Source organism: Tenrec ecaudatus, chromosome 2 (genome assembly GCF_050624435.1).
Source record: "Tenrec ecaudatus isolate mTenEca1 chromosome 2, mTenEca1.hap1, whole genome shotgun sequence".
NCBI classification, from domain to species: domain Eukaryota; kingdom Metazoa; phylum Chordata; class Mammalia; order Afrosoricida; family Tenrecidae; genus Tenrec; species Tenrec ecaudatus.
The window spans coordinates 136289610-136311442 of NC_134531.1; the positions used below are offsets into that span (position 1 = coordinate 136289610).

Genomic DNA, 21833 nt, shown 5'->3' on the forward strand with positions numbered 1-21833 from the left:
GCAGCTATCCACAGATCAGAGGCATGTTTAAGCATGTATTGTTTGAAGTAAACTTGTGCACTTACGAACTGGGATCTAAATAGCAATGCTTTTTGACTTCCTTTCAGAATATGGGACTTAGGTATATGACAGATGTTGTTGTTAGTTATGTACCATCAAGTCAGTTCCAACTATAGCTACCCCATGCGCCACAGAAGAAATACTGCCCAGTCCCAAGCTAACTTCAGAATGACAGTGTTGCACCTTTCATGACAATGATGGATTAACTGATTGGGATAACTGTAAGTGATATTTAACAAACTTATAAACGACAAAGCGTTAAAATAAATCAAAAGAGTACAAAAAGGAAAACATAAAAATTTGAAAAAAAACCCAGGATGCTTCCAAAGCTTTTAATATAATAAATCATTGAGTCCTCACAACACTCTGGCATACGCACTATTATGATTACCAATTTTACATCTGACAATGCATTAATATGAGTATATTAAATGAACTTTCTTCTGGGTATTTAAAAACACATAATCAAATTCATGCCCAATTCAAACACACACAGCTGTTTGAACCTATTTGGAATAAACTTACCTTATTATTGCAAACATTGAATTGAAGTTCTTACATTCTCGACAATGAAGTGCTATTTTAATAAAATGTTTAATAATCTTCATTCGTTTGAGTTGATTTGATTCCGTTAAAATTTCTGAGGCAACCCAAAATGTTTCTTGATTTACAATGTCCTCAAACTCTTTCAAGTGAGTGTTTCCTGTTTTGGAATCTAACTTAAAAAGGTCATCAATGTATTCAGTAGGTTCAATATTTCTAAACAAATCGAAGTCCCTCATTGACAGCTGAGTGGCCACCTCAATCGTACTGAGCTGCAGCATGGACAGTTGGCTTTCCTTAACTAATTCTTGAGCATCTTCATCAGAACATAAGGTTTCTGTTTCCATGTTATTCTTTAAATAATACCTTAAAAAAGAAGAATTGTGTTTATAACTATTTTCACATTTGTAATATTACTTTTCCTATTACAAAATATCAATTTTAATTTTACTGTTATAACTTATTGTCTAAAATGTTAGAATACTGACTTATAAATGCAATGGAAAGCTAAGATTTTAAATGAGAAGGGATTTTCTGCAATTTGATGTCAATTATTTTAAAGATTAAAAATCATGTTGATGATTCTGTGAATTTAATAATTTATGACCCATTCGTGTGAAATAAATGTGTGTGTATATTCTTGAGAATAAAAACTGCTGGATGAGGTGGGCAAGGCCCGCACCTGACTTTAGTTGGTATTAGACAAGTGTCTATTCTTGGGTGAAATGAAATCCGAGGAAGACAAAATGAATACTTGCACCAGACTGTTAACATCTCTATTAAGAAGCTGATGCTATGTTTACTTTTCTATTTCTAAAGTTCTAAGAGAAGTAAAGAAGAATAAAACCCCAAAGGAAAGGGACATCTCTCTAATGGTGTCTCCTGTTAAAACACCAAAGTTCATTCCACCAAATGGTATTGATCAGCAACCCTATAAAGGACCTATAACTCCCCTTTTCTTTTTTAGTTTAATAATTTTGTGGTACCTAAAATCTGAGACTAGTCTAAAAGAACTTTAATTGGGAAACATTTTGTACAAGTCTGATGCTTAAAATAAAGCCTTTACTTCATGACAGGCTTTCTTTCTGGTATAACTTCCCTACAATGTATCTAAGTTTGTGTGCATCTATATCTTTAGGAGCCCTGTTGGCTGTGGGGTGGGGGTGGGTTCTACACATTTGGCTGCTAACCCCCAAGAAACTATACCTACCTCCCTTTCTCCCCTGTCTTTAAGAAGTTCACATGTCTAAAGCATTGTAATAAATAATAGTGTTGAAAATCACTATATTAGAGATAATAAAAATAATTATAGCTAACATTTACAGTATGCTTATTTACTCCTTAACTTTTAATCCTAATAAGATCCCTATTCAATATGGTCTATAATTACCACTCTCATCTTATGGATGAGAAAATCCAGCAGCTAAATACTTTGCTCCAGGTCACGGAGTCAGAACTGGGATTTGAACTTGAGCATATTAGCTCCAAAGGTACAGGGCTTACCCACCACATGTAACCAACAGAGCAGAGCAAATCTACTCTTTACAGAGGGACCATGATAGGCTGGCATTATAAGGTCCCCAAGCTTCTCTTTCTGTATGTACACTGGACTCCTATAAAGATTATTCTCAGAGAAAATTTCCAGAGTAAATAAAATAGTAACAACAAATATATTATCAAAATAACATTTACATGATCTTCAGAGCCCATTTAAATAATTTTTCTGTATTAGGAAATTTCCTATGCAGGAAAAGGAAAACAATTAATTAGAAAAAGAATTTAGAAAATCATAAAGTCCTTTGCCAAGTAAATACTGTACATAGTAAAAGTAAATTTATATATTATTATACTAAACACATACTCAGATACATATATGAATATAGGTATCAGTTTCCTCATCTGTAAAAGGAGACATATCAATGGCTTGAAGATTTCGGCTTAGTAAGTATGCTAAAAGCTTCAAGCAAGCTGCCTGTCCGGCCTTTCCTTCTCCCACTTTGGGTAGTCATTATGAGTGCTGAGCCTCTAAGGTTCCATTTATGTAGTTATGGGACACAAGAAAAGCTGGGAACATGAAGCAAAACCTCAAACAACTTTAATCTACCTTTACAGAACTCAGCATCTCTCACAATATCTTTCTATGTAAAACACCCCTTTACACGAGGGATCAAAAGAGCACGTGTACAAACAAACACATTTATTATTAAGTATACTCACCTTCCATTAAGCTGGATTCTATCAGCTAACTTGGAGAACTGGTCGGGAAGTCTTCTCTGTTTTATGACACCCTCAGGAGTAACAGAAACTTCACAGAGGGAGTATGTGTCCGATGCACCAGTCAAACCAAACTCATTAACAGCATGACAAACTACTTCTTTAGCTGTAGTGTCTTTACTGATGATGATGTAGCAACTTTGTTGATCTGCTTTGAAAACTCTTATAACTTGATCAGGAATATCTATATATATATAAAAAAATGTGCCAGGTTATTTAAAAAACAAAATTGAAAACTTTTAATCCTAAGGCAATTTGGGACACAATCATTCGGTTGAACAGTAGAATATACATTTCCTGTTTTAGGAAGTTAACAGAAATCACTACTACATTTATTAATGAAACTTATTTTTTCTAGAAGACAAAATATATACCGCGCATGTGCGTGGGCGCACACACTCAGGCCTATTTATGAAATTGAGCATACTCCCTTGGACTTAAGGCTGAGGCGTCCCAGTGCGAGAAGCAGCAGATGGCTGCTCTCCCAAGGTTGTGGAATTGGTAGTCGCTGGACTGCTTTGGCTCTCTCTGGTTGTGGTCAATGTTCACTTTTAGTCAGCCTCCTTGCTTCATGACATGCTCTACTCTGGTAGGCGTGCTCTGCCTTTGGGATGAGCGTTCCTGAAGGTTTTGTCATACCACCCACTCCCATTTTTGTGTGCAGTGTCTAGTCTCTTAAGAATTTATTAAAAAAAAGAATTTATAATCTGTACAAGTTAACACTTCATGCATCTGAAACTGGCCCATGCATGTATAATTTCCTTTTCAGTTTTTAAATTCTATGCCACTGGTTAAATTAATGACACTATCAATAGAATTACCTTATGCCCCAGGGCATTTATCATGATGTTTCTAAAGTGAATCAGAAAACTCATTCATTGACATCAAGTCCGTCCTGACTCATAGCAACCTTGTAAGACGGAGTAGAACTGCCCCCTCTTGGCTTTCTGAGACTATAGCTCTTTTTAAAAAAGACATTTATTTAGCATCATGATTACACTATTACATTTAGCATTCAACAGCATAAGTGAAAACAACAACAACATTAAAACCCTTTGTTGGAATGCTTTATTTTCCACAGAATAAAAATTAGAAAGACCTGTTATATAATTTCACAAGATCAGTCCTCAAACTCTTTTGCCCATACAACTGAGTACTGTCTAAAACGGGTCTTCTTTGTAGGAGGGAGGCCCTGCCACCAATGTGGTTGGCTGAGTTCACGAACCTGTTGTAACCTGTAGCTCAGTGGTTCTCAACCTGTGGGTAGCGACCCCTTTGGGGGGGGGTGTCAAATGACCCTTTCATAGGGGTCGCCCGATTCATAACATTAGCAAAATGACAGTTATGAAGTAGCAATGAAAATAATGTTATGGTTGGGGGGTGTCGCCACAACATAGGGAACTGTATTAAAGGGTTGCGGCATTAGGAAGGCTGAGAACCACTGCTGTAGCTTCTCTTTTCGCTTCTCTGGCTCTCTTTTCCTGGTAATCATGAAAATCTTCTGCCACTGCCATAGCTACTGCTTGAGCCACCATGGCCACCTTGGTTTCATGATTTGGCAGTGTTGACCTCCATCAGGGTAAGGGCCAGAGTTCCTGCCTCCAAAGTCTCCCTTCACTGGTCCAAAACTGGAAGATTGATGGTTATAATTGCCAACATCATTGTAGCTTCTGCCACCTGCATCATTACCAAATCCATTATGACCATCCCCACTGCTGCCATATCCACGACCTCCACCGAAGCAACCATGTCTACTGAAGTTTCTGCCCCGACCAATGTCATCCCCAACAAAACCACCTCCCGGACCACCACTGCAATTTCCATCTTTCCTTACTTTATAGTATGGTAGTTCTGAATGATAATCTTATCTACCAAATTGTGCTCATCCAAAGTCACAAAAGCAAAGTCCCTCTTCTTGCCATTGCCTCAATCAGCCATGATTTCAATCACTTCCATTTTCCCATAGTGCTCAAAATAACCTCGTAGGTGGTGCTGTTCAGTGTCTCTGTGATTCTATCGAGAAAGCTCTTTTTCACGGTTAAATGGGAACCTGGTCTTTGAGTCTTCTCGTGAGAGTCCTCTTTGGTTCCATAACTCCTCCATCCGCCATGTGTGGCCTTGCACTCGGGGGTGGGTCTCCCTCCCCCACAGCAGAGTAAGCGACACGCCCAAAGCCTCCAGAGTGCTTGGTGTTTAAGCTCTCATGACCACACAGTCCTTGAGTGTCCCCTCCTCACTCTTCCCATTACTCAAAATGGCTCCATGGACTCTCTGTTGTTTCAGAGCTCAATCCTCTGATGAAGTTTCCAAAGCTGTGTAGGCTCTTTATGAGTCTCTGGCTTAGACATGCTGCTGCTGCTGGTGGGGGTGGGGCAGCCTAACGATACTTCCTCTGTGGTGTCCACAGGCAGAAAGTGAGACTATTAGCTCTTTATGAGAGTAGAAAACACCATCTTTCCCCCAATGGCATGGCTGGTGGTTTGGATTACGGATGTTTGGTCAGTAGCCTAATAACTAACTGTACCATCAGGGCTCCTTAAAAAAGTGAACCAGACAGAAAAAAAAGTGAACCAGAGACCTATACAAACCGTAGACACACGAATGGATTTAGGGCTCACAATTATAAGAACAGTTAGTTCTTATGATTTGGGCACATGGCATTGTTCCATGCTTACTCCTATGAAGAGATTACTGAAGATATGGTTGCTACAGAAAAGATATGGTGCCTAGCTATCAGAAAGAATAGCATCTGAGACCTAAGAGATTTGTTTTAAAACAAGCCATCATCGAAGATACACCAACTAAGTCCACATGGAAGAAGCACCCCCCCTGTGAGATCCAAGGATTGTACAAAATAAAATCCAAATCTGAAAGAGTGAATGTTATTAGAGCTTCAACTGTGAACACTGTATTTGCAGAAGGTTATGGCTGACAGTGGAAGTCCCAAATCCAGCTGCAGGCTTAATCATCATAAGGATGGAGCCTCTGGAGAATCCTGTGTGGCCAGAGTCAAGGTTAAAGTTGCACTGCTATTCGACAGAGTACACTGTAAAGCCGATTATCTGATCTCCCTTTTGACCCATTTTCCAGTTGTTTCCGTTTTTAATATTTTCTAATTTTTTGTTGATTGAAGTTTTTCTATGTTTTGTCTAGTCATCATCATTTTTTTTCTGGAGGGGAGGAAGTATTTGCTTCAGGGAAGAATGGGGAGGGGGAATGGGGAGCTATCAAAGAGTATGAGAAGAAAATGCTTTGAAACTGATTGTGGTGACTGAATAAATTACTTTAATTTGACTGAATGATTAAATTGTAATGATATGTGAAATGTATGACAATAAAACTATTTTAAGAAACCACCAAAAAAGATAAATACAGGGATCATATTATATGCATAATTTGATGGCACATTTCTTTAATTTCATAAATTATAAGCTTTCTTTCTTTTCTTAAATTATAAGCATTCTTATATAATTATTATGCTACAAAACAATTTTAATGGAGAAAAGTACTCAATACATAATTTTAAAATCATTTAATTATGGTGAAAATAACATTATGCTCATCATGTTATGCAATAATCACTGCTGTTTACAACTTATTCCATTACTGTTAAGAGAAACTCAATGTTTTCTAAGCACTGATCTCATCTTGCCCTGCTTCCAGCCCTTGTAACCACTAATAAATCTGGGTCCAATACATTAGCTTACTTCATATAAGTGGGATTATATTTTTCCTTTTGTGATGTCACTTCAAGATTGTACCATATTATACCAAATACAAGGGCTTAATTTTTCTTTATGAATGAGTAAGACTACCTTGTATACAGGAAGCACATTTTGTTTATGCATTCATCTGTTGATGGACATTTATTAACCACCTTTTAGCTACTGTGAACAATGCTGAAATGAACTCTGATTTACAAATTTCTGTATTCTTGCTTTCAATTATTTGGGATCTGTCCCTAGATTGAGATGGCTGGATTTATATGCTAGGCTCTATTTCAATTTTTGAGGAACTGCTAAGCTTTTGGTTACAAAGAAGCTGTAATCATTACATTGTTCACTCTCATGAACAGTGGATGAAGGTTCTAGTACCTCCACCTTCTCACCTAAAACACTTATCTTGCTTTGTTTCTCTCCTCTACATGAAACCCAAATCATAGCTTTTAAAAAACCAAACTACAAAGAAAGGATAGAATATGTCTCAACTCCTAGAATTTTTGTTAGGTTGTCTACTGTTACTTCCAGCTCTTGGCAAGCCCGTGTTTCTTTGGAATTGAAAAACTAGTTCATATAACCCAGAGTTGCAAAGCAGAAATGAATGTGAAGTTTACTACACTAAAGAAACCACCAAATAAAATGCTGAAGACTGGTGCAGTTAAATTTTAAAAGGGTGAGCAAAGGAGTCTATACGGAAATTCAGGGTAAAAAAACAAAACAAAATAAAACAAAAGTTTCAAATTCCTTTTAGTCACACTCTGAATTTTTTAGGTCTGATCTTATATTAGGTCAAAATTCCTAAAACCTTACAAGTTGTAGGAAAGTATGAATATGTTGAATATATATATATGTATGTATGTACTTTTCCCCCAAAGAAATGACTAAAAGGACATACCAATGAATACAGGTTACTTGGTGAACACAAAAGCTTTGCTTTCTACTGCAACTTTTATCACCTGACTTTTTAAATATAAAATATTATCTATAAATATAGGCAATAAAATGCTATCTTTAGTATACTTACAGTAAAAACCAACAGCTGTAGGCAGCAAAAACAAAGCAAAAGCATAAAAAAAGTCAGTAATCAAAAGCAAGCTATTAATAGTTCTATACCCTCATTTCCATGTTCTTTTTTTGATCTAAAAATAATATTAATCATGCAGCATAAACACAGTTGAGTGCAAGCTATCATAGAGAACCTAAGGAGCTGACTTTGGAATTAACTGACCTTACAGAAGACCAAGTAAAAACTGCACCACTATTAGGTAAAAAGCCTTTCTTAAAATTATGTTTTTTAGGGGGCTTAAACATGTAACTTACAACTTAACTATCTCATTTAAGTAGGTGCTCTTTTATAATATTACCAGTTATGAGCCTGTGTTGCAGACAGAACCATGGAAGACTCTCTGAATAGATTTTTAAAAGTGCAAGTCTTTTCAACAAATGTTTCCTAGGAGAGAATTGTGCAGTCAATATGAAATCAAGTCAAGCAACACCTCAGTTTCAGAGGTTTGAGTGTTTGCTCCGTGAGATTTAGAGTTTCTAAATCACAGTCATTCTAACTTCCTCCCTTACCATGCCCCTCACTTCTGCATACGCCCAAGGTATAAACCCTGCAGTAAAAGTAATGGAACCTGCAAACCACATGTCTCGTGTCTTAGGGAAGTGTGCATATTTAGTTTGGGATTTGGTAGGAGGCACGATTTTATTTGCGGGGTTTCTCTGCAGTGTGAGAAGTGCTGCTTGGAACTCATACAGGCATGGCAGTAAATTCCTATGCTACCACCCGACAAAGGAGAGAGACAGCAAACGTGCTGGGACTGCTGAAAACAAGAAGAGGGGCTGACTCCATCAGAAGGCACCGAGCTCCCAAGCCAAGGTAACTTTTGAGTCTAGCTTGAGGCACAAGCAAAGGAAGAGAAATACATGCCATCCTCAGGACAGAGGATGAAGAAACCGAGGGCAGAAAGGCAGTCGCAAAAGGATGTTTATAAAGACTGTTGTAGAGGGAGAAAATGAAGAATTGCTCTCTTTGGCTCCAAACGTACTTCTATTCTGGCCTTGTGATGATGGGGCTGAAACTTTGCACACCACATTTCTTCTCTGCCAACTGGCTCCCTCTTTATCTGCTGTTGTCAGGGACCGCCAAGTTAGTTCCAACTCACAGCAACTTTACGTAAACCTACTCCTGGGTAATCCTCACCCTAATCATGTTGGAGCCCACTGTTGCATCTTCTAGAGGGTCTTCCTCTCACAACCACCACCCTGAACTTGCCCAATCTCGTCTGATCTCCGAAGATGGGCAGGGCTTGGCCTGCTTAGTACTTGCATAGGAAACTGCTTGGGAATACTGGGTGCTGCATGCTCCCTCTTTAACTGCAAGGCTAAAGCAAGGAGGGACTGCTTCTGTCTGTTTTCTTCCTGTGGGCTTTTGGTTCCTCTACCACTCCAGCAACACTTCCTAACTCTGGTAGGGACATGCCCTTCACAAATCAAATGCTGAACCTGGTCTGCATTTTTCTTATCTGATTCTTTGGCTTTCGTATCCTTCTGGGTTAAATTTGATTTAATATACCATGGTATAAAATTTTAAATTAAATTTTCTGATCAAATAACCGGAGAGGGACTGTTTCTGACTAATCCAGAAATCACTGGAAAGTTTTAAGCAAAGCAATGATCCACTAAGATCTTTGTTCCAGAAAGAATGCTAGCAGCCACAGACGGGGTTGTGTCAAAGACAGAGTATCAGGTTTAGTAAAGCCTCTTGTGGTTATGAAACAAATGAACTACTTCCAAGAAAAAACAATGTGCAGGATGAACTGCACCAGAGTGTGTGTTTTTATGTTAAGCAGCAGTAATTTTATTTAAGTTGCTATAATACAATATGAAGTTTTCTACTATACTTTATATTTTCTCCTTTTCGAGTAATGAGGTTTATATAGTTGGTGGAGTCTCCCTCTCTTTTATATTAGCTGCCAGGAATCCCAAGAGTAAAAAAAAAAAATTATGCTGTCCAGAGACATAAGAGAAAGCCCAAGGGTGGGGGAGAAACATGCAGAATTAAATTCTGATTGTGGAAAAAGGCCAGGACTACTGCACTAAAACACCAGAGGAACTCTTGGACTATTGCCCAAAGGTTCCCTTTTCAACTTGATATTGAACCTAGTCCTGAAGGTCACCTTCTAGCCAAATAGATTGGCATATAAAATAAACAATATTGTCTGTGAGTACGGTACTTCCATAAACAATCAACTGCATAAGGCCACGCTTCCCCAAAGTAAAGAGGAGAAAGCACAGAGGGGAAGGGACAGGGTGTCAATGGACACAGAGAAAACAGAACAGAAATCATGAAATGCTGACATGCTGAAAACTCTAACTACTGTCAGGAAACAATTTGTAAAAAAAATTATGAAGTGGAAATTGGATTTGTTTTGTAAATCTTCAGTAAAACACAGTATTTTAAAAAGAGTGACGTTGAAATACAAGTAAACTGACTTTGTGGAAATCTATTTTTTCCTAAGTTCTGATTACACATTTTAGTTTTCAACTGTATGTCATCTTTTATTGAAAGCCACCTCAGGCCTTGCAAATGATAAGACATATAACTAACCCTTTAAAGTCAAAGTTATTCTTCAGTATAACAAAATCTTGGATCACACAGCTAAAGGACAATGGGGTGGCAATGAGAAGGTGGCAGAAATGTGAACTTGGTGCCTCACAAAAAGTATGAACAAAAATGCATGAACAACTTCAGTTTCAAATATCAGGGGAAAATCATTGCTTTTAGACAATTACTAAGACATTTCTAAATACCAAAGAGAAGGGGTAGTGAGGCTGCTTGTATTAAAATAATCTCCCACCGAGTAGAGTATTGTCTTTTATCCCTCTGCTGTGTGACTGTGGTCAGGGGTGATTCCTCTTCAGTGTTTAGTTCATGATGAAGTGCCCTTCTACCTAGGACTAAAAGGCACGGTCTTTCCTTTAGCTTTTTACACTAAATTCTAATGTACAGGATGAAGGGAGACATCGGTCAGTGTAAGACATGAATAAAAAATTTAATATATAAATTATAAAGGGTTTGTGAGGGAGGTAGGGGAGAAAAATGAGGAGCTGATACCAAGAGCTCAAGTAGAAAGAAAATATTTTGAAAATGATGATGGCAACAAATGTACAAATGTGCTTGACACAATGGATGGATGTGTGGATTGTGGTAAGAGTTGTACGAGCCCCCAATAAAATGATTTTTAAAAAATCTAGCTCTTGTACTTATGACTCATTGATTCATTTGGAACCAATATGGCTATATAAAATCACATACACAAATTACCTGAAGGATTAGAGAAATCCAACATGCTGGTAGTAGGCTGCAGGAGATCAGGGCTGCTGGAAGAGAGTGTTCCAGGGATTGGCATTATAGCAAGACTGTGCCGACAGTGTCTTGTCCCCACAATGCTGTCATCCTGGGACTGGCTCAGGCCTCCATCGCTTCAAAAGAATGTCACAGATAACGTCAAAACATTTGTGGTATTAATATTAAACATTTTTGTTCTCTGTTGTACTTAATCATAATAGGACCAATCCAAAGCGGTGACTTTGAAAATTAAGTTAAAATATTAGTCATTAAAAAAATGAATAGGACATCTATAATGATGACAATAGTAATAAAAGATTCTTTTAACAATTACATTCATGGTTTTGGTAGAGAAATTAAAGCTGTGCATTTAGAGAACCTGAGCTCTGTCAGCTTCTGAAGGCACTGTGTATTATTGTTGCTCTTAGGTACTAAGTTGGTTTTGACACGTAGCAACAGAACAAACACTGCTTAGTCCCATCCCATCCTCATCACGGTTGCTGTCTGAGCCTATTGCTGTAATCAGTGGGGCAATCTCCCTTCTTTGAGGGTCTTCATTTTCTACGGTCCTCTACTTTTAAGAAGCATGATGTATACTTACGTACACACACATACAGACACCCTTGGCAACCTTTTACACAAATTTAAAATATGGCATTAATAGGTATCAGTGAACCCAAGTTCAAGCTACCAAATGATAAGTCTTTGAACATACATTCGAATGGTCTAACAGCCTATCAAAAAAGCAAGACTAGGAGAAAGCTAGCAGGACGGTGGTACAGAGAAGAGCAACAAAGAACACCTACAGTATGTAACAAAAGAAAACGGCGAATCCTTATGGAAGCAGCCAGCTTCCTTTCTCCTCCAGAGCAGCTGGTACGTTTGAACCACGAACCTTGCCGTTAGAAGCTCTAGTCCACTACACCAGGCTCACTGACCAACGGAAAGGAGAAAGAAAAGGGCAAGCAACAAAAACAGAAAGGGGGAAAAAATCTATAATCTCTAAACTTCGTTCTAAGAGCACATTAATTCGAGAGAAATTATTTGACCATTCTGAAAGAGCACAACCCCACCCTCCAACAGAAAGCAAGTTTGTTCACATTCACTCCCTTTAAAGGTTAAAGAAAACAAGTATTAGTTAAATGGCCATATTTAAGCACATCAAGTACCATGGGGGTGTGTTCTGGTTACATGCTGGGTTGCTAACCGCAAGAGCAGCAGTTTGAAAACACCTACTGCTCCAAGGAAGGAAGAAAAGGCTTTCTAGCTCTCTAAAGAGCTGCCGACTCGGAAGCCCACTGGGATAGTTCTACAATGTCCTATGCGGTTGTTGGCTCTAAGTTGGAACCAATTCGGTGACAGCGACTTTAATCTGGGGGTTTTAAATACTTTAGACATGCTAACAAAAGCAATTCTAAATTCATCTAAGGGAAAAAAGCAAAAACTAAGAAAATCAATTGTCACTTAAATTTTATATACCTCAAAAAATTTACCTTAAACGTAAGGCAAAACATCCCTATAAAAAGAAAACAAACAAAAAAATAAATAAAAAAAGGACCAGGTGGGGAAAAGAAAACAAAAAATTTACCTTAATTACCTTAAAGTATCCCCCTAAAAACACTTCTACCAGCATTAACAACCAAAAATATTATCAACCTAAGAGAGTTGCGCTTATGTTAAAAGCAATGCTTTCAAATAATATTAATCCCTATCTATATTTGATGCAATGCAGCCTTCTTCCCAGTTCTCTTACACATACAAACAGTAACAGAATACTTACCTTTTATCAAGGCAATGATTAAGGTACAATCTTAAAAAATAATATAAGGATACTTAGAATATGTTAGGGGCAAAATAGAGGATTCAGGCAAATTAAAAACTATGCAAGATGTACAATTACGTGGCGAAAGGACAGTTAATAGGGAGACAAGGAAAGGAGAGGCCCCACGAGGCAGGGAGTGGGAGCGCAGGTACAGGGAAAGCAGGAGGGTGTGAAAGAGAGCAGAGACTAGGGTTGTAAGAGTAAGTTTTCAGGGCCGTCTGACCTGGGCTGTTAGCCATGGGATCTCAGGCAACTCTCTCTTTCTCTCCTGACCCTGGTTTCCTCATCTGTATTTTAAGACTAATGCTAGCTATTTCCCTGGACTTGCCCAGCAATCCTGAAAATTACCATGTCATTAAAATTGAAAGTGTAGACCAACATTTTGGCACCGAAGTGGCATAATTTAAAGAGTGGCCAGAATACAGCACTATGACAGAATTATAATGTTTTACTGACTCCAGAGGGGAAAATGTACATGGCGAACAAAGCACAAGAGAATCCCTATTTTTTAGAGGAAGAACGTGAAAGACTTTTACCAAAAATAAAATGGCAACAGTAAAAACCTGGAAAGGAGAACAGTAAACATATATTTAAAAACAATTTATAATTATAAAAAGAGAGAGTAGAGTGGGAATAGTACTACAGAAACAGGAAATGTTTTTTTCATAGGGAACATTTGACAGATAAAGCAAAGGAAATACCTAATTTGATTAAGTAATCTGTACTTAGGCTAGGCCAATATCTGTAATAGATTTGAAGACCTAGAGATAAGCACTGAATGTTTTCAGGGCAAGTATGAGAAATATAGATGGAGGGGTAGCCAGAGATACTTAAATCACAACTTTGTAAGTAATTTGACAATAATTGAAATTACATAGAAAATATAGGTTTTTTGTTTTTAATGTTTAAAAAGCAATCATTAAGGAATTTTTTTTAGGATGAGCCCACACAAATTTTGGACAAAGCCAGGTAATTGAATCTAAACAATCAAGGTGCCAAAGATTAGAGGTCAGTAGTCCTACAAACGATCAAAAACGAGGGAATTTTAAAATTTTACAATTCTTCATGAAAGTTAACCGCATCAGTTACCTCAAGTTGGAGTAGAGAAGAAGAGAAAGTTCTTTTTCTGTCTTACTGATGTATTTAACATTATTTCTACATTTTAATAATCAATAGATATGACACTAAATAGTAACTAATATAATGCCAGTTATAAATCAATGGTAATTAAGGTGTGATCATGTATCAATGAAAACTATAGTAATGTGTACAATCCATGCTATGATATGAAATAGTATTTAATAAGCAAAATATTCATGCTTGCTTGGAAGCTGAATTGATAAAGCCTATTTGTAAATAATTATATCACATCTTACCAAAACAGTCTCCTGAGAAGGTGATGCAGGAACAGAAAAAGATATTTTGAAAAATACCTTTAATTATTCTCTAACTAAATTTAGTCATAATAAAAGTATAATTTAGTTTCATATTGTAAAACTAGAAAAACTACCTATATATTATCAATATACAAATACAAATGATCTCAGTATTAAAAGAAAACAAAGAAATAATAGCAAAAAGAGGTGAAAAATAATTTCAATATATAAGCAAGGCAGTCTATTTTAAAGTTGATATAATGAAAAGTATAAAGATGATACTTAAGCAAACTATGATTAAGAAATAAGAATAACAAAAAACCTGGATGAGAAAAATTGAAGATCTGATTTCCTGAATTGTGAAATAGTCTCAGCCAGTAGAAATCACATTGATATGTCTGAGCTTACAGATGTTCTTAAAATTCAATAAAAATTTTTTCATTTTTAGTTTTCAGACATTTTTTATATTTAAAAATTTCATCATTAGGGATTTTCTTATTTCAATGATTTGTTTATTCTTTACAGTCTTTCATTGCTCTTCTCTTATGAAGAAATTCCTGACAGCCCATCTTCCACTCTTACAGAGGTGACAAAGGCAGTGAAAAAGTGATAACGAATGAGACCAAATCGCATTCTTCTTCAGACCCCTCCCACAGATCTCCAGCACACAAGAGGATCCTGAAGAAAATTTAAAACCGAAGTCCTAAAATTTTAAACTATAAAAACTGATCAGCAATCAACATAGAAACTAAAAGTATAAATAGGAAGACAAGAAGAGGGAGGAGATTATCTATAAAACACATCTTACACAATATCAACATTTTGATATTTTTCCGTCTAGTTATTTTAACCTAAGAGTTGAAGATGTAGATTGTTTCCAATTTTGCTTTATAACCAATAATAGAAAACTAAGAGTGCCTACATGTAAATCTTCAACTGCTTAGTCATAGAAATGAAATTACTGAATTAAGAGTACGGCCATTTTAAAGCTCTTAATAAAAAAAGTGCTTTCTGGAAAGGCTACCTTTATTTTATACTCCAGAGCAATCAGAATTGATATATTTTATCTGTCACATCTATGCCATATTAACCTATTTTTGGTCTTTGATAATCTTTGATGAAACAAATAGCATCTTATTTTAAATTATACATCACACCCCAATCTAAGAACAATTCGTTCTTAGGACATGGTCCTGGGTTGATGTTCACCCTCATGAAGAGATCGCTGAAGATATAGGTGCGGTAGCAAAGTGTGGTGAAGAAACCAGATGGTGCCTGGCTGTGGGAAATAATAGCCTCTGGGGTCTTCAAATAAGCAGCCATCTAAATGAAACATCAACTAAGTCCACACGGAAGAAGCACAACAGCCTGTAGGATCCAAGGATAGTGAATAACAAATCCATAACCGAAGGCGTGAATGGTGTCAGAACTTAAATTGTGAACATCTGGCTTGCAGAAAGCTACAGATGACCGTGGAAACCCCAAATCCATTTGCAGGCTCACATCTAGATGAAATGTCCGGTGAAGCCTGTCTGGCCATAGTTGAAGGATGTGACTAGCTTGTTGTCAGGGAGTCTTGTCAGTTGATTATGGAAGATGTGGTTAATTAAAATGTAATCTTACTCATTTGTTTTCCCTTTGATGTATTTTAAATTTGTTCTCTTTAATATTTCTGCTTTCTTTTCTATTGCATTATTTTTTGTTTCACTTTGTTATTATTGTTAGTTTATTTGTTTGTTTTGTATGTTTTTCTGTATATGAAATCCAGGACAGGAAATCGATAGAGAAAGTAACTGGATTAATGTTTTCTTGTTGGTATGGCAGGAGAGGTTGGGGGGGAGGGGAGATGGGGAGCTAACAACAAGGAATACAAAAAAAGGAAATGCTCTAAAAATTGACTGTGATGATTATATAACTCTTCTTAATCTGATGGAATTACTGAATTGAGGATATGTAAATAAAACTTAAACTGCACATCACATCCTTGATTGTTATCAATGCTGAACATTTTCCTACTAAAGTTTTAGTGATGTTGTCTAACTGATTTAAAGAGTACTTTTTTATCTAGAGTGTAATACATAATCTTCTACCTGGCTAAAGAGGTTGGCTGGATGAACTTCAAATGACTTAATGCCAAACATAATTCCTCCACAAGGAGAACAGCCAATTTGAGAGCAAGAAGGACAAGTTCACTCTCTCACAAAGCAGGCTCCAGAAACTTATTCAGTTTCCATTAATATCATCTCTTCTGGGGGATTCACATGGCTAAAGTTTTCAGTATTTCAGTTAAGAGAAAACACTGTAGAAGAGATGGCTAATTTAATATGAACTTCTAGAGGGCAACATTCTTAGTCATGTTTGTAGTCACAGGTCACAATTTCCTGTTGGCAGAAAGCAAGAGACTCAAAAAAGTTGGTTGACTAATACATGAAAAATACTAAAAATTTTAAAACCCCAACCGTAAGTTATACTGTTTCTACTAAAGCTTTAATTTTTTGGGTAACAATATAAAGTAATAATGATTGAAAATATCCAATTGACTGCTCCTGAATGCCTGCCTCTATTTCCATGACTCTTGTTGTAAGCAAAGGCAGAATCCAAGGCATGACCAATTCTCCCTCCCCAAAGAGAAGCCACAAACAGATATTGCTGTCAATTTCTGAAATGGGTTTGGCAGGTTGGAATGTGTTATCAAAAAACTAAAGTCAACTAAAATCACACCTTCTCTGTTTTTAGATGATACAACTAAATTATACAGGTTATATCCCAACTGAGCAATCGTTTAAAATAAGAACCAATTTAAAAAATAGTGTATTCCAGACAAAATCTACCAAAATTTCTGGAAGTGGAACTCAGTGTACTATTGCCTGAGACATTCCCTTCATGATCTTTCTCCCTTTTCTGCCAGGGTTTTCTCTTTTCCTTTGTGCCTGGAGAGTTCTGATCACACCCAACTGTCGGCAACCTCTTCAAGGTGGAATGGCGCCTTCTAAACCCCCTTCCTACTCGCTCTGATGTGTAGCTGTTACACTAGTTTATTCCATATTAAAGAATTCCACTTGCATCGAAGAGCGTTGCTACACAGAAAAGGAAGGAGTACAACAACAAACTTTCCAGAAATGAGTGACCAACAACAGAGTTAGGGATATTTCACAGTTCCGTGAGCCGTCCCAACTGAATGAAAGTAAATGTGCTTCCATGACTAGAAATAAGAAAGAGGAGCATCTTCTGACCTAGAAATCTTAAGAGACTTTAAATTATTTAAATGATGAGCTGACACCAACTTCAGTTAAGTCGCCTCCGAACCTGCCCCGAACAAATCGCCAATGTGTACTATATGACACCCTTGATCACAAGCAACTCCCTTAGCTCTCAGAGAGAGCTTCCTAGAAGAGAAATCTTATCACTTCGTATGCTGTTCCTGGCTCCACCACGGCATGATAAAATCGGTATCGACAATATTATTAAAAATCCTTCACATTATAGTATTTATCTATTTCTTGCTTTATATGCAGGCAGGCAAAAGAAATAGCCCCTACTTATTTTACTACGCATGTACACATTAACACATTAATAATCACTCTAACATGTGAGGACTTTCCCATTGGCCTACTTTGCCTCGTAGGCTGTTAGACTCTAGTCATCCTTTCAGCTCTGCCCATTGTGCTTAGCATATAATAATAATAATAATAATGTGATGCCGCAGTAAGGGTTCCTGAAAGGAATGTTTTTGAAGTAGACACATTATCTTTTTTTAGTTCTTTAACACCTGGCATGAGCCAGGGAGCTTATCAAAAGCCCCATAAGTACTTCTTTGAATAAGTTTTCTTTCTTTCATTGATTCATTCATTATCTTAATATCTTAATAAATACTCAAGTATTGGCCATGTCTTAAGTACTGCACTTGATGAAAATCTTCTGATAGCTTCAGGAAGGACACAATGTAAAATGTACACTTAGAATATGAACTAGAATCTTTCTCAATCATGAACTTGAGAGGATTGGCTTTATCAATACTTTATAAATCTTAATTTACATCGAATTCTCAAGAAACTTTACTCAGTTGTGGGGATAGCCTATTCTGGAAAAAGGAAAACCTTACAATTTAAGAGTGACTAAATAGCCCCTGAAAGGAAAAGATCAAAACAAAACTGGTACCAGCGAACGTGCCTCAAGATTTACGACATCCAACTGTGCAGATGAGGGAAATGACCAAAATGGAAATGGTCCAAAAGGAAGAAAACCCGATTTCACACTATTTGAGTTTTCTCTAAAAAAGGTTAATGAAAGACTATTTGAAAAACTTAACGGTGTTAGCATCACAGAAATTAGGGGGAGGTGTTTAGAATACATTCTTCCAAATTTATGTATTACCATATATATTCAAGTATAAGCCGAGTTTCAAGCACATTTTTAATGCAGTTTTTATGGTAAAATTAGGTACCTTGGCTGTTATTCGGGTCAGCTTATACTCGAGTATATACGGTACTTAACACGTTCATGATGGCTAGGATTAAAAAAAAAATGCCTATCTACCTCCATCTACTTCCCATGATCCCCAAATTAGCATTTAACTATTAATACAAAAAGTCCTACACGACAGTGACTGGCATTACCCACCTAAACAACTTGGGAGGCAAAATACTAAATCGTGTTTTATCCAAAATTTTCCTGATTTTGTTTCTTCCACCTGAAACAGTATTTGCTTTAAGTTTCTTATTTCCTTTCTCCTGTGATGTCTGTTCAATATCTCCTGGTACATCCTGGATTGAATGGCGATTACTTTTCTTCTCAGCAATTTTGGGAATATGTGGAACACCAGCTTTTTCCTGCTCAGACCGACTAAGTAATTCTTTGAACACTGTGGAAACAAATAAAATTTGTCATTTCTTTTCCTCACAGAACGTTTTTTTTTACCTATTTAAAAAAAATACAAGAATACACAAAGTCAATTTCTATTACTTGGCCTTGCACAATTCATTAAGCATTTTCAAATTTATGCCCATTTCTTACCAGTTTTCATTTTTTGGGGGTGGGGGCACCTGGCTATACTAGAAGCCTACACTAGATCAGAAAGAAAATATGAACCAAGGAATAGCACTGCTGTCCCCAACGAATCTTGACCAAAATCAGAGAACATCGGCAAGAAGTTACTGGTGCTTTATCAACTGCATAAATGCATTTGGCATTGGGGACCTCAACAAATTGTGGAGAACATAAAAAGAAGGGTAACTGCATAATACTTAATTGTGCTCTTACAGAACCTGTGCACGCTATAGAAACTGAACATGGATCAAGAGGCAGCTGGTCAAACAAACAGAGCATACTATGTGGTTCAAAACTGGAAAAAAGCTGTAGCTTACTTGTACCCTTTCACTTTATTTTTTAATCTGTATGATGGGCAAATGATCTCAGAAGAAAAAGAATGCAGCAACAGGTTGGGAAGAAGACATATTGAGCTGCTACATAGAAATGATACAACTATGTTTGCTAAAAATGAAGAGCATTTGAAGCATTTACTGATGAAGGTCAAAGACTACAGCCTTTGCTATGGATTAGTCTGAATACAAAGAAAACAAAAATCCTCACAACTGGATCAATAAACATCATCATAAAAGGAAGAGAAATTGAAGCTGTCAATAATGTCATTCCATTTGTGTCAATAGTCAATGTTTACTGAAGCAACAGCTATGAAATAAAAACATAACTATATTGGGCAAGTGTACTGCAAGTGACTTTAAAAGTTTTAAAAGCAAAATTGTTACTTTGATGACTAATCTTTTCTCCAATTTGTTCTGTAAGCCTTTACTCAAGTCACAGTAAAAGGTTAAAAAAATGTGCCTAACCCGAGCCAGGATCTTTTCAGTTAACTTACTTGCAGGTGGGCAGTGAAAAAGGAATATAACAAAACTGGTACATTTAAATCAGGAGACAGGTAAGCCTTTCTACTTGCATCAAGACTTATAGTCTTGGAAACCCACAGGAGAAGTTCTACTCTGTCCTGTAGGGATGCTTTGAATCGAAATTGATTCAATGGCAGTGAGGTTTTTTTTCTTCGTTTGCAAACAAATAAATAAAACAACCATTATCAGTCTTAGAAGAATTGAAACCAGAGTATTTCTTAGATATGAGGCTAGTGACAGTTTGTATTGTCTACTTTGAACACAGCAACAGGAAAGAACTATCAATAGAAAAGCCGTCATAACTGGTAAGGCGGAGTTTCAGAAAAACAAACAAACAAACAAACAAACAAACAAACAGGGAAATTGTGAATGCGATGAACTGACACAAGACCTGGAACACTCACCCAAATATATCAGCACAAGACTGGACGTGTAAGGTTTTCATGAGTTAAAGACAACTAACAACACACTTCTAATGCTGACAAACGGTGATAAAAGCAAGTCACAGCAGAAAAAAGGGTAGGTGTGATTACAAAGTACAGGGGTTTCTAAATTTTCATCAATTCAACTTTTATAGAAACATTTAAATTCAATTATTTATATGATATTCCTTATTATATTGTGATAACTGGAGTCACACTTTAAACACTAACGGCTCAATGACACAAAATTTAGTCATTACCAAAGTGGGAAAGCTTTTCTGAACCTACTTTTACCAGAAATAAAAGTACGGAATTGGTAATATATTACAATTTCTTCCAGCTCATGTTTATAAGGTATATGCGGCTCAATAAAGTAGTAAAGTGAGGTACGTAATGAGCATTCACTATAGCAATCTGAAGTACCGTATATACTCGAGTATAAGCTGGCACCAATATCAGCTGAGGCACCTAATTTTACCACAAAAATTGCATAGAAAATGTGCTGAAAAACTCGGCTTATAGCTTAGTATACACAGTAAATAATTTAAGTAACTATCTTAGATATCTTTTCACCAACCACCTAAGACTGGTGAACTATTTTATCCTTAACGAAGGCACAAACATTTGAGAGCATGTATGTCAATTAACCTCTTTGTTAGGCATTATTTTACTTTGCAAAATTTAAAAACAAACCTACATGTCCTTGAAATCAGGAAAAAGAAGAATAAATCTGCCTATGGCTATGTAGCTAGAAACTATTAGGAGTTTCATATTCTAATTAGGAAAATATATCACTTATTTTTCATCACCAGGAACCCTGGTGGTCTAGTGGGTTATATGTTCGTCGTTAGCAGTTCAAAATTACCAGCAGCGTTGTGGGAGAAAGATGAGGTTTTCTACTCCTGTAAATTGGTATAGTCTCGGAACCCACAGGGCAGTTTTATATCCAAGAATGGACTGAATGACAGTGAACTAGATAAAAATGTTTTTCATTTAGTACTACATGAATTTTGTTACTGTTGTTTTAAATGTATGTTTTTAAATACCAGAAGTAAACAACATTATAAGACTATATATGCTAAAGTATTAGATAAATTTCCTGGAAATGTGATAGTGCCTGGGGGGGTTAGAGTCAAAGTGACACATGCACACTCTTGAAAACAGACTTTAAAGGTTCTCACCCACATGAGCCGTCAAGTCAAATACACTGTGTACCATGAGGTGTAGCTCTCAGGAGTACACTATGCACCACTTCAGAAGAAAAGTTCAATGTCTAGAAATACACCCACTGAAAACCCAACCACGGAAAATTGTGATCTTCTCTGTTGCTTCAGAAATGAACAAAAGCAACGAGGGAAGGGGT

At 36.7% G+C, this 21833-nt stretch overlaps 1 protein-coding gene across 3 annotated transcripts in view; it reads right to left on the reverse strand.

The window, feature by feature from the left end:
* The window catches only part of RAPGEF6 (Rap guanine nucleotide exchange factor 6), a 221702-nt gene that overhangs the window by 39029 nt on the left and 160840 nt on the right, over nucleotides 1–21833 (reverse strand). For all 3 annotated transcript variants that reach the window (XM_075541509.1, XM_075541508.1, XM_075541510.1), the window contains exons 16-19: nucleotides 18766–19006; nucleotides 10924–11081; nucleotides 2821–3061; nucleotides 586–969 (exon numbers count right to left, since the gene is read on the reverse strand). In XM_075541509.1, the coding sequence (XP_075397624.1) occupies nucleotides 586–969; nucleotides 2821–3061; nucleotides 10924–11081; nucleotides 18766–19006 (1024 nt within the window). The remainder of the gene's footprint in view (nucleotides 1–585; nucleotides 970–2820; nucleotides 3062–10923; nucleotides 11082–18765; nucleotides 19007–21833) is intronic.